The 13,155-nt window shown below is 40.5% G+C and overlaps 1 protein-coding gene across 1 annotated transcript in view; it reads left to right on the top strand.

Moving 5' to 3' along the window:
• SHC3 (SHC adaptor protein 3) overlaps positions 1-7,064 on the top strand; it is a 57,585-nt gene extending 50,521 nt beyond the window's left edge. Inside the window, exons 9-12 of the mRNA XM_072859349.1 lie at positions 57-153; positions 1,079-1,273; positions 3,507-3,802; positions 6,936-7,064. Coding sequence (XP_072715450.1) covers positions 57-153; positions 1,079-1,273; positions 3,507-3,802; positions 6,936-7,064 — 717 coding nt within the window. The remainder of the gene's footprint in view (positions 1-56; positions 154-1,078; positions 1,274-3,506; positions 3,803-6,935) is intronic.
• Positions 7,065-13,155: the final 6,091 nt, after the last annotated feature.

The raw sequence follows: 13,155 nt of genomic DNA, 5'->3' as shown, positions 1-13,155 counted from the left end.
ATATATGAGCATTTTAAAGGTAATTGAAAATTTCTTTGCACATGTGTCCGTTCTAGTCTGCAGCAGGAGTGGGAGGAGAGCAAACCTATTACCAGAGTCGTCACTTAGGAGACAAATTCAGTGAAGACTGGCGTCATGGGCCTATTAAGCAAGGTGAGTTTTGCTAGTTGTAGCTGTAATACTGCAGGAGGTATTGGGTGGGCAAAGCATGTGAAAGCCTCATGCCTCAAAGTCTTAAGGCAATGAACTGCACTTTGTTGATACATTCCCTTTGTCTGAATTTTAGATTTGATATCAGTGAAAAGCATTTGGTAATTACCTCTGGATAAATTATTAAATGCACACTGTCATAAAATCTTATCTTTTGCAGAGCAGTTCATAAATAGAGTTGCCCCAAACCTTCAGCTATCTAGCTTGCCATGTCTTAAAACCCCATGGTATTTAAAGACAGGCTGCATGGTCTGTTCTGAAAATCTGAACCACTAGGGTATGCAAGATGGAGTTTCCAAAGGAAGAGCCTAAAGTCAGAAATTTTTTTAAAATATGGAGCAATGCATGTGTTTGCACATAATCTCTGCTCCACGAATAACAAATAATGCATATTGTTCTTTTTGTTGTTGTCCATGAATTTTAAGCAAATCGCATCAAAACATGTGTGAAATTTCACCCCTTCTACCTTTATGTGACAGCTTTACTGTGTTTCTGGGGACACTTTCTTTTCAAATGCCAAAATATGTTATCTGTTGTTCATCTGCACAGATTTGAGGATTTTATTCCATTTCCTCCTCTCATGACTCCCCAACTGAATATCAGATTTGAAACTGACAGTCTTTATTTACAAAATTTTCCTTTCCTCCCGAGTAATTTTACTTTCCTCCCCTCCCAAACCCTCATTGAAACACAGTCCTGCACCCATTCATCAACATTTTTTCTACTAGATCCTGCAGTTATTTGCTTTACATCTCCGATTCCAGGGAATTTTAAACCTGTGGTGATGGGGTGTGATTTTATTTGGTCATTATAACAATGCTGTTCTGTCAAATACAAAAAAGAAGAAAAAAAGTCTTGAATTTTCTAGGATCTCTGGATATTTGTAGTATGCCGGAAGGGAAATCACAAGTAACCCCAACAGCAGAGATGCCAACATACGTAAATACCCAGCATATAAATATAGAAGCTCTATTGGCACTTCAGGCAGATGCTGAAAGTACCTTCAGTGGAACAGCAGATGATACCAAAGAGAGCAGCCCAGGAAAGGATCTGTTTGACATGAGTGAGTTCCCTTCCTATTCACCCCCTTTCTAACAAGCGACCCAATATGTTTATGCATTAGTTCTGTCTAAAAATAATTTTTAAATTCTACAAATTTTAGTATTCCTGGTGGAGTAATAGTGAATTTTAGAATTCATAGTGGTTTCATATCTGACTGAGTTAAAACAAGGGTGGCCAAAGATTTGAGGCTAGTTTGTATTATATCTGAGTTAAGCTGTGTTGCAGTCTATGTTATCCTTAGCATTACAGGCAACTAGATCAGGAGGAAAATAAATCAAGAGGCTTGTCATGCAGGAAAGTGAAGGAATGAATGGCTGGAGAATTAGCTCCAGCCTGTCCTGTGAATATGGTACTAGGAAGTCAATGCATACTACAAAAACCTTGTGCAACAAGGAAGCTGGGAGGGAAATTAAAAGGCTGAGTTATCCCTTGCTCTGGATAGGCCTACTGTCCTACCTAGCTATCTGTTCCAACTCTGAAGTCAGCTTTTCCAAATCAGAATCATAGCCATAGCCGTAAAACAATGGTTTAAGCATCAGTCATAATTTGATGTTGGTGCTACCAATGCACACTGTTTTCAGCCTTTAAGAGATACTTAACAGGAAATATGGGGAAAGCAGTGTGATGCACAGAAAATTGTATTTGTTTTTCTACTCTTCCTACCTCCAATCAATTGCTGACACATGATTTATTTAATTCAGTTCACATAATTAAGAGGCAGTGAGACAAAGCATTTGGTGCCTATATGCTATTTGTAAAATAACATATCTACATTTCTGTTATCTCAGTATGCATAAAACTGTCTTCCTGGCATGTTTTTGCTGAGATATGGCTCTATTTCCACAGTTTGGGGGGATTTTAGATTAAAAGAAAGGGGGAGGGAAGGAAGTTGAGGGAGTATCTATCTGTGACTATAGGTCTGAAATGAGAAAATTCTGCTGTCTGAAATCAGGGATGTTAACCCTGATTTCTAACATGCCGTGCCCTTAAAACATGCACATGCTTACTTCTATTTTTTACACGTTGTTTTCCTAAAAATAAGGAAAACATCTTCCAGCCTTCATTAATCTTTATTAACCACTGGATCATTGGGGAAAAGTAGTATAAGAAAATGTGTCAACTAGCCCTAAGTTAGTGGTTTGTCAAGTGAAACGTGTTGGGCTTTGTGCAGACTGCAGTGTAGTGAGGACATAGAGAAGCTGGTTTTAAGAATTAGGTGAGGTAGCAACAAGCTGTGACAGCACAGTATTTACCCTGTTTCTCTGAGCTAAATTAACCTCTCTGTGGCTCCGTGCAAACATGGCTATGTACTCCTTGCATCTGAGCAGTCTATTTAGAGCTGGTATATTGCTTCATGGTACTGCCCTACAGATGTCGTGTAGTAAGTACAGTGGGCATAGAACAATATCTCTTTTTAATATGCACTAGTTGGCCAGATGAAGGTCTTGCAAGGGAAAATGGCTTCCAACAGGTCAGTACAGCATATAATGAAGCACACACCGACCTATTTACTATTTCTGTAAGACTGTTGGGATCTATAATGACACATCTTTCCATTCCACTCTACAGAAAGTAACACTGAGTTCAGGATTTAGCTGAGGTTTAAAAGAAGCTCTGCTGAGGCTGATTTCAGCTAGGTAAATCACGGTAAAGGTGTTAGCCTGTGTCTATGTTGCAAAGTACTCTTCCTACCTGGAGGCTAGGGGTAGGCTGCGTGGTAAGGGCAACTGATCCCTTCTGGACATACCCTTGGGCTGGAGACTCAGTAATGGATAATTTTTAAATGAATATGTTGCTTGAAGACAGACCAGATATGAGTATAATGACATTGGGTACCCATATTATGCAATTTATTTGAAATGAAACTGTCTGATGTACCTGGCAAGAGAAAAGGAGAGCTCTGCCCAGTAGCAGGGCATATAAATGCAACTGTTGACAATAGCCATTACTGAAATAAAATCACTACCTTTCAAAAGCTCCTGCCAAGGTTTGCTCTGATTTTTATCAGCATCTTTCTGTGTATAACATTCATTTTTAGCATGTTACACTCCTTGGTCTTAATATAATCCATAAATCAGTAGGCCTAGCAGTACATCTTCCCTCAGTTTTTTCATAAAGATAAAGGGAAGTGGCTATAACACAAAATAAATCCAGTTAAAAATGACTGGATATCACCATTTTATAACATGATTTACCTCTGAATAATCTTGCCCTTGTTTCTATTTCCATACCAGAACCATTTGAAGATGCCCTCAAGAACCAAACGTCTGAGGCTGCGTTGAGTAAATCCACCTCCACTGGATGCACCAGTCCTCTTTTATCCAGAGAAGCTGACTGGACTGTAGCCGAAGAGCTGAGTATAGAGCCGTGGTATCAAGGAGAGATGAGCAGGAAAGAAGCAGAACAGCTCTTAAAGAAATGTGGAGACTTCCTCGTGAGGAAGAGCACCACGAATCCCGGCTCCTATGTGCTGACAGGCATGCACAACGGACAAGCCAAGCATCTTCTTTTGGTGGACCCAGAAGGAACTGTAAGTGCTGACTCCTCAGTAATATGGGAGGTTTCTGACTCTACACATTTTCTCTAAATGTGTTTAACCTTCTTTACAGCCTACTCACAACTGATCATAAGTACAGCCTCATATCTCTAATATGCCATCACATCTCTAATTCTCTTCCTGATGCCTAGCAGAAGACCCACTGCATGATTTCTGCATGTTGCAGGGAGCCTTAGGGACCTGATTCCCCAGCAAGGTCAAGCTTTGGCCACTGCAGTACAGCCTTAGTCAAAAGGGCACCTGAGCCACTTCTTTAGCGTTCTTGCTGAGAAGCTGCTGGTGGCTGTGCAAGTTGGGCCAGCCTGTGTGCTGGCAATTTCCACATGACATCTCTGTCAGCCAGGATATGGACCAGGCCCCCCGTGTTTTCCTGCATGCAAGCCCAGGAGACAACTGGAGTAAACCTGCTCCATCTCTTTGCCGCACAGGGACTCCCTTAGCCGACAAAGGGACCCTCCCAGCAGCAGGATGGAGAGGGCAAGGGAGCTCCAGTTTTCTGCAGCTGTCCTGTCCTGCTTCTGAGGAGGCTTTTTCTCATCTGAGAGAATGAAAGCATTGCCATGCGTTTTATTCTGGGCTCCGGGTAGCTGACAGTGGGCAACTTCTCTTCCTCTATAAAGGACAACTTTAGATGACAGGCCCCCAAGTAAGTGAGAAACCCCTGTCAAGGACTTGGCCTGTTGGCATCTGTTTCAGCTGAGAAACCTGCAGCAGACCAGCCGAATTATGCCGGTCCTGCAGTCTGTAACGCTGCACCCAGGAATGCCCATGGTACTTGTTGTAATTGCATTGGCCACATGAGGGCAGTCAAAGAATGGTTTTGCACTTTTTAGGTGCCAACTGCCTAGCCCTGGGCTTGAGCAGGACACCAGCCTGAGGAACTGGCCCTACGTCTCTTGGGGGGTGGCCTCCTTCGCTAAACTTTTCCCAGCAGTTTTGTGACTCCTGCAGCAGGGCCCCCTAATTCTCCCTTCAACATAAACCCACAAGCAGCTGTCACAGGCTACTGTGACGAAAATGCTGCTGTGCGACGTGGCGAGTGCAGGGATGCTATGTCCCCTTGGGAGCTCTGCTGCTCTGCTGATTGGCATGGAGTACTCAGGTCCTGTGATGGCTCCCAGGTCGTTTTCCTCCTGCAGGCAAAGGACAGAGGCCCCCCCATCTCTTCTGCACTGCCTCTAAGAGCAGCACTAATTTGCTGACCTCCTTGCGTAGGGACCTGCTTGTTCTCTGCTCCTGTCCCCTCCCTCAGCCTACTTGTGATGGCCCAAATGGCTCTGAAGCTCCTCGCTCAGGAGGCACCGCTTGATAACAACAGCTTTTCTGCGGCTGTATTTACGTTAGCTGTGCTGTCTATATGATTTGTGGGATCCTGACGCAGCTCCTGAGCAGCCCTATTTGCAACTTGTCAGAGCGGAGAATCGTCAATAAAACGCCAGTGTGTGGCCAGCCGCAGCAGCATGCCAGTGGCTTGCATTTCTTCCGCATGGCCTCGGCATGATTAGTTGTAAAAACCGGTTCACACAAAGGCTGCCTGAAAATTAATTTCACACACAAATTACCCAGTGATATGTTACAGCTCTTAAGGGTGTGTTTTCAGATCAGATTTAACTGTCCAGTTGCTTCTGCTCTCATCCAGCTGACCAAAAAAAAAAAATAAATCTCTAGTTCAGGTAAGGGATGCTTAAAATGGAGCACTGCAGGATTTTTGCTGGATGTAGAATTAGGGCTTGAACTCTGGTGATGGCAGAGCATATTGCTTGTGGTGAAAACTCTCAGCTGAGTTGAATGGACTGCAGATGTGTTAATCTGAATGTAGATAAGGAAAGTTGCTGCTGTTTTAAAGATATCTTTTCATTTTGAAAATATAGGTTTGAATAGTTACAGAAAGTGTTGTTTCAAAGCAGTATGTTTCAGAAATCGGGAGAGCCAATTTTTTTTTTTTTCTTCGGTGACGCAGCTACATGTGGACTGACCAGATATCATAATTTGCCATCAAAGCTGTTTGTTTCTTTCTTTATCCTGTGACATCCTGTGCTAAGTTTCTCGCAGTTTTGCCAGAACTTAATGATGAAGACTGAAATAACTCAAGCGAGGTGTCCACCACAGCATAAGCTGGCTTTAGAAAGCTTTAAAAAAAGCTGTTCTCTCTTTCTGAGAAAAGTTTACAGAAAATAGATTACATGCCTCACGTCAGACCCGTGTTCACAGGCTTTTGCTTGAGGCAGTGTATAGCCATCCTAATACAAAGCTTTACTGCAGCATGACATTCGCATGAGAGGACCTCTGCTCTGCCTATGGAAGCCGTATGCCTAACTAATTTTAAACATAGGAAGGAAATGCTTTGTGAAGATGTGGTTAAATAATTAAAGATTGTTTTGTAATATAGATTCGTTTTTGGCCTGTCCTGATTTTCGACTGTTTTACCTTGTAACATCAGTTTCCTCTTATCATGGGTGTAATTATTTAGCAGGATGCCGGTGCAGAGGGCTGGTAAATGGGCTAGAAAAATGACGTTCCCTGCCCTGAAGTGTTTCAGTTTCAAAGGCACAGGTGTGTACTGTGCAGCATGGGGCAAACCCAAGCCAAGCACACATGGTGGCTGTATTGCTTTCAGGGAAGGGAATCTTCCAGCACCTGAAGAAGAAGGTCTTTGTTAAGGGAAGCACAAAGATGCTGAGGCATATGGAGAAGAGTTGGGTTCTGGCATCTCTGGAGGGACAGGTCTTTCTAATGAAAAAGGTGAAAGCATTTAAGAGAAGCAGGTGGTCTCCCGAAGAAGAAAATTTGGTCTAAAAATCTGACTTACAGTGAAACAAAATGTTGTACAGAAAGTTTTCAAACAGACCTATTCAGAAATAGTAATAGTAGTAGACTGGCCCATAGGTAGCATGCAAAATATCTGTTTGGAGAGAACAGAGGGAGTAAGAGGCAAAACAGAAGCAAAACTCCAGAAATGCCAAATTTCCACTGATTTTGATGGGAGAGGGATCAGTCTCTAAAACATGATTAATTGTGTCATTTCATTCTTAGAGAATTTTAGTGCGAAGTTAAGGAAAAAAGTATTTTGCTCTTTAATCTATCTTCTTGCATCCTTTTTTTGAAGGTTCGTACAAAAGATCGTGTCTTTGACAGCATAAGTCATCTCATCAATCATCACCTCGAGAATAATTTGCCAATAGTTTCTTCTGGGAGTGAACTCTGCCTGCAGCAGCCTGCTGAGAGGAAACACTGACTCCAGATAACTATTTTAGTTTTCATAATTTGAAAGCTATAACTGGTGGAAATTGCAGATCTGAAAAAACATGTACATTAAAAAAAATGCATATTCACATATATTTCACCAGTATGTTTTCTTTAGGTTTAAGAAGCCCCATTTCACAAAGTACACTTGAAAATTCTCAACGCTTTATGTAGACATGAAGTTACAGCAGAAGGCTTTCTTAAAAAGTAATTTCAATAAAATTGTTCAGATTCTCCAATGTGAATATTGATAGTGTATATATACACATTATATATATAAATACAGTATATATTTATATTTTTCAAGTCAGCCTGTTGACGGTATAGAACCATCTTCTGTGCCATGTGTTTTTACCAGAAGAAAAATGCCAATTGTGATTGTTCAGATAAAAATAGAATTCAGCAGTCTCAATTTCTTGAGAAAATGAATATTGGGAATCTTATTTCTGATTTTACCTAAGAAGCACAACTATGGGGATTACAGGTGGATTACGCTGGTTAACCATGGAAGGAGTCTGAATTCAGCAACTAGTATTCCAACTCGGAAATTTAGCATAAAATGATTTTTAAAAGCGTTATTTAGTGTCACTGATATCAAAAGCATTTTATCTTTCTGATGTCAAGTTTGAATTCTTATATGATGCTACTCAAAACATTTGTATCTTGCTTTAACAACGATTTGGTGTGATCTCTCTGTGTACGAGGTGTGTGCATTTGGTTTTTCTAACAATAACATAACAATATTCTGTAACTTTAATTTATTAATTTGAGTGCTAAGGTTATTTATAAGTAGTTCTCTGCGTATGGTGAAGATCTAGGCGTCCTTGATTACCAGCCTGCAATGAGATGTTACCTACCAATTAGGCAAGTTCAAATAACTTGTGTTTAATATGTTTAATGCAAGATGTACATTGTTGGTCAAAGACATATCTAAAAAATCTTTTCTTCTTATAAACAGTGAAAACTATCATGACTCAGTGGTCAGTTTTGCAAATGATATCATTTGCATTTACCTACCAAAGCATAACTTGACTTTGGCCTTCAGCAAGTGATAGGTATTCCAAATATACTGCTTTTCTCTCAATATCAAGTTGAAAACCACATACACTAAAGATGCATTTCTGGCAGAAATGTCCTTGGCTTTTGGTACTGGGAAATGTTTTAAGGAAGGTTTTTACTATTCAAATGCAAGCACTATATGAATTTATTTTCCTATTTTATGAAGCTTATTAAGAGCCAAATTCAATAGACACAGCTCCTGTAAAGGCAAAGTTTGTGCCAGAGTCAGGATTTAGCCTTCAGCGTTCCAAGGTCTTCTCTAGCAGCAGTATCTCAAATCAAATCTTCAGACTTGATTCATAAAGGCCAAGACTCAGCAGGAGAAGTCTAGGTTAAGCAAGCACCTGCCTACTCTGAAGTAGTCAATACTTAAATCTACTTATAATTAGATTTGGTTTTAAGAATTTGCTAAGTTTAAAAATTTGTCAAATTACAACCAAACTGACTGAAGAATTCACTTAGAATCCATTCAGGTAGGATATTAAAATTCTGCAATACTTTTCTTGTACCCGCTGCTTTGAAATATGGTGAAGTTGCAACTTCATATGGGAAATTTGGTTTTCGTTGATCTCAAGAACGAAAATGATCGAGGCACCTAAGACTAATCATGTGATCTGTGCAATAAAAATACACTTGATTATGTAATCAAGACATTCAGAAGCCAATCTAAGACGTTAGTGAACCAAATGCTTCTGATTAATTTTATCACAGATAGCTATTAGTTGATATTTCTAGGTCTGGTTGGGAGCTGAGAGCAAAGAAAAGAAATTAAATGCTGCATTGCAACCCAAATTAGTAGGGCACTGAGGTTCGTGGAATTCTTAAAATTTGGGTTGTCCTTTTACCAGTCTGGAAATTACAAGGGAAGGTGAGGAGATCTTATACCCCAAAGCAGTATCCATCAAAATGACTTTATTTAAAGAGCATCCATGTCTCACCATATTCCAGTTTGAAGTATCTCAGTTGCCACCTTTTTCATCATATATAACACTTGTCATTCCACGCTCCCACCTCCCTACAGCCATGTCCTGGAAAGTTTTTGGTGTGATACCACTAACTATAAAATAATGCCTCTTTTGTACTTCGAAAGTTGTATATCACTTCAGTAAAAGCCAGGTGCCTAACTCCCTTAGGTGCCTTCAAAAATCCACCTGCTGCCTATGTCTGTTTTAGATTCCTAAATATCCTGTCAGTGTATGCCTGGAAAAACGTGACAAGATATGGGTGTATGAATGAAGGCACTAAACATACACTGAAATAAGCATCTAAAATGTTTTACCATTGTCCTAGCTGTAGCTTTAATAACTTAGCAGCTGCTTAGCTGCATGTTTTGGAAATTAAAGCAGGTGGCAAGGAGACACAAAATGAAACAGCTTGACAGAAATATTAGATTCCCCAGACTACATTTCACAAACTCTGCCTCCAGGAAAATGTGGCTATTTTAAACTGCTCTGTCAGCAAAGCCAATTTGTGCAGCTCAGCATGCCCATCGATGATGCAAAGGTTACACATAGCTTGATCAGATGCAGTTTGGTCCTAGGTAGCGGTAGTGCCTTTGGGCTGTGACAGTGCCCTGCTGCCGCAATGGGCCAGGAGATCCTGTCTGGCCAGGTGTGATGATCCAGAGGCTTTTCCAAGTCACTGGGAACCAAATGATATCAAAGCTGTCCAGAAGGAAGGGCACGTGGACCAATCAATGCTCCTTTTGTGGATCCTGCCATTGCTTTCTGTCACTGTCACTGTGGTAGATTTGGCTTTCCCCTAGATGAAAATGGTGTAAAAACTGTATAGCCATTTGGATAGCAGTTCCAAACCTGGTGTCATTACAGTCAAAGACCATTTTACACTGAGCTCAACAAGAGCGAATTGAACCTGCTAGAGAGGCAGGGCTCGTTTCTGTGAGGCGTCAACACTGCCAGCAATTAAAGAGATGCAGAAGTTATGAGGTGGGCTCAAATGCTGTGCAATTGGCAGAAAACCAGACAGCTGACAGCATAATAATTTGAGCCTTTTATGTTTGCCTTTGGTTTTGAGTCCCCTCACCTTTTGGTTTTATTCTGTTTTATGCGATCCCAAGAGCTGGACACTTGCTGGTGATAATTCAGTACCATGACTTCGAAAACTGGGATTTTACTGAAAGAACAAATTTACTAGACTCAATAGAAATCACCAAAATTAGACAATATTATGGTATCCTTTGATATTTTCCCAGGGGATAGCTGAGAAGCCAGAACTGAAACTGTAAATATCCTGCAAGACTGTTTACATTGATTTTGAGTCCTATCTGATTATCAGTTTTGATTCCAATTGTGTTGCAACTATGTGAACTACAGCCAATAAATACGCATTTGATTCCTTTAAACAAAGAACTTTCAAAAGTGAACCAAATGCTTCTGATTCATTTTATTGCAGATCTAGAGTAATTATTAGGATGATAAAATTTTCCACTGAGGCTGGCAGTGGTAGATGGGACATTGAGGTACAGCCATGTCCCCAAACTTTCAGTTATTTCAGATGCTTCAGAAGCAATGAAACCTCAAAGGTAGAAAATGTGATTTGAAAACTGAATTACCTTCTGACTTCAATGGGAGTTTGCTCAGCGTGAGGACTCCCAAGTTCCTTTCCCTAATGCAAGAATTGGTGATGCCTGGGTGGAGACCGTAGGAGGAGATGCAATTTCCATGGCTTACTGCCTGCCTCCCTGCCCAGGGCTTTGCACACAGTGTGGGGACAGAAGGTTATACAGTAGCTTCCCTCCACTTCACATCCTACAGGGTTCACAATGGGAGATAATGCCTGTTCTGCCAGAAACCTCTCTGCCACACATGTTCAATACAAGCTTGAACAAGGGACATAGTCCTGGGATCAGGATTTGAGTGCAAAATGTGCACTGTCACCGGAAGAGAACGTTTACTAACAGTCTGGTAAATGTCACCTGCCAGCACTAAATTTTCTATATCCTGGGTTCATTCTTTTTCTCCTCTGTGGAATAATATACTCACATTTCTTATCATCATGGTCCCCAGGCATCATGCTGTGCAGTAAGATGAGGAGAATTTATAAAATTTATACCACAGTGCGATGGCTGCTGGCACATCAAGTGCCAGATGCCAGCTACAATGTATTTGTAATAGAACTGATGCATATTTAGATATTTGTAAGAAGCAAATGCTCCATTTAAAAACTAGCAGAGTTTTGCAGCCTCCAGGAAATTTACAGCTCTAACGGGGAAATTTGGAACTTGCGAATGTTCTGACAACAGGTTACAAATCCTGCTTTTAAGCCTTTGTTCTTAGCATCCAATGTCTATCTGAAGTAAGTGGCAGAACCAAGAATTTATATTAAGTAAACCATATTTGCATAAACGAAGTCTAAGCTGAAGTAACAGACACACATCCCTTTTTATCTTCCAGACATTTTCAAAATACATCTGCATAAAATCTAAATTCAGATTTACCCTAGTGTACTGTTAAAAATATGTTGATTTGCATGGTCTTTTTGCCCAAACCTAGGGCACTCCACAAATCTATGCTTGCTCAAAGCTGTCAAGATACTGGCAAATTCCAACGAAAAGCTCTGTGTTCAGCTGTACTTAGTCTACTCACTTGCACACAGTGCCGGTGACCTTGCTCACATCTGCATTGGATGCAGCTGGAATGAGGGCAGACCTGTGGAAAAGATAACATGGACATACAATTTGCCTGCAGTTAACCAGAGGCTTGGATAGGGAGTTAAAAGCTGTCTTGGGAGAGAAAACCCCAGGGATAAGAAATGTGAAGCCTGGAAACACAAGCCAATAGGCATGTAAGACACTAATGAGAATAGAGAGCTGTTGCCAAATTATAAACATGCTAATTGGTTGATAGGGTTAAAGCAGAACCTCTGGGGAGGGGAACTGCAAAATACTTAGGCAATGCCCACGCCTTGTCTCTTTTTGAGACATGTTCATAAGCCCTGATCTGTTCCTCTGCATCCTCCAACATAAGTATCTTGTATGCTTCCACTGAGAAAAAGCAGGGCTTTTTTTTTCTCTTAGTAAGGGGGATAAGATTTCAGAGCTACACATTTCTAGCAAAAGCACCATATAGGGGAAAAGCTAAATAAACAGTGTTTAAACCTTGTTTGACAACAGAACAGGCCGTGGAAACCAAAGGAAGGAAGAAAGAAGCTAAAGCTGGGTGACTCATTCTGCTACCCCACTTTGTGGGAGACAGCACAGATGACTCAGAAAAGGAAGATAGCCTCACATTTTGAGATTAAGATGCAGATTTACATTTTATGTAGCTATCATGAAGGTCAAATAACATACAGGTCAAATGACAGCTTTTTCCAGCAGTCCTCCTTTTTCTTCCATGAGGCAAAACCCACCAAACACACCCAGGCAAATATTAATTCAAAATAAGTGAAATTTTTTATTAAATGAAAAATGTAAAGATTATGATTGGTATATATTTGTGTCCTTTGTGGCTGGATTGGTGTGATAACTGCTTCTCAGTAAAGTCCTGCAGAGTCAAATCTCAAAAGAAGCCAGGTTTTTTCTTTTGAGGTAAATGTCTTTCTTTGCATTGTGTGGGCAGCAACAACAAAACAAAGAAGTGACTATTTTGCTGTAAAAGGGAGTTCGACTATACATTTGTTATTCATTAATATTTATTACTTTTAGAAACATTTTTAACTGGGAATTGCAGGAAAAATAATGTTATGTGGAAATATTGTGATCATTTATATTCCCAATGACTTTTGTGAATCTCAAGTTTTTGCCTGTCCGCTGATTGTGGTATTCTGGTTGGAGGGGCAAATTTTGTCTCTGAGGAAGTCCTTAAGCAACAGAATTTGGAATATGTGTCATGCAACTGTTTTCTGATTATTCAGTTTGTATATGATTAACCAAAGTAATAAAATAATGAGCACTACTATCAAATCAAAATGCATGTAAAGTGGGCTTGAGTCTGTTCTCCTATGCCCAGGTTCCCTAATGGCCTTATTTGTTTTGGGGTTTTTCTTATTTACCTGAAAGGATGCCC

This window comes from Ciconia boyciana, chromosome 4, assembly GCF_034638445.1.
Source record: "Ciconia boyciana chromosome 4, ASM3463844v1, whole genome shotgun sequence".
Lineage (NCBI taxonomy): Eukaryota > Metazoa > Chordata > Aves > Ciconiiformes > Ciconiidae > Ciconia > Ciconia boyciana.
The sequence above is the reverse complement of the archived record's forward strand: the minus strand, read 5'-3'. Positions and strand labels throughout refer to the sequence as shown.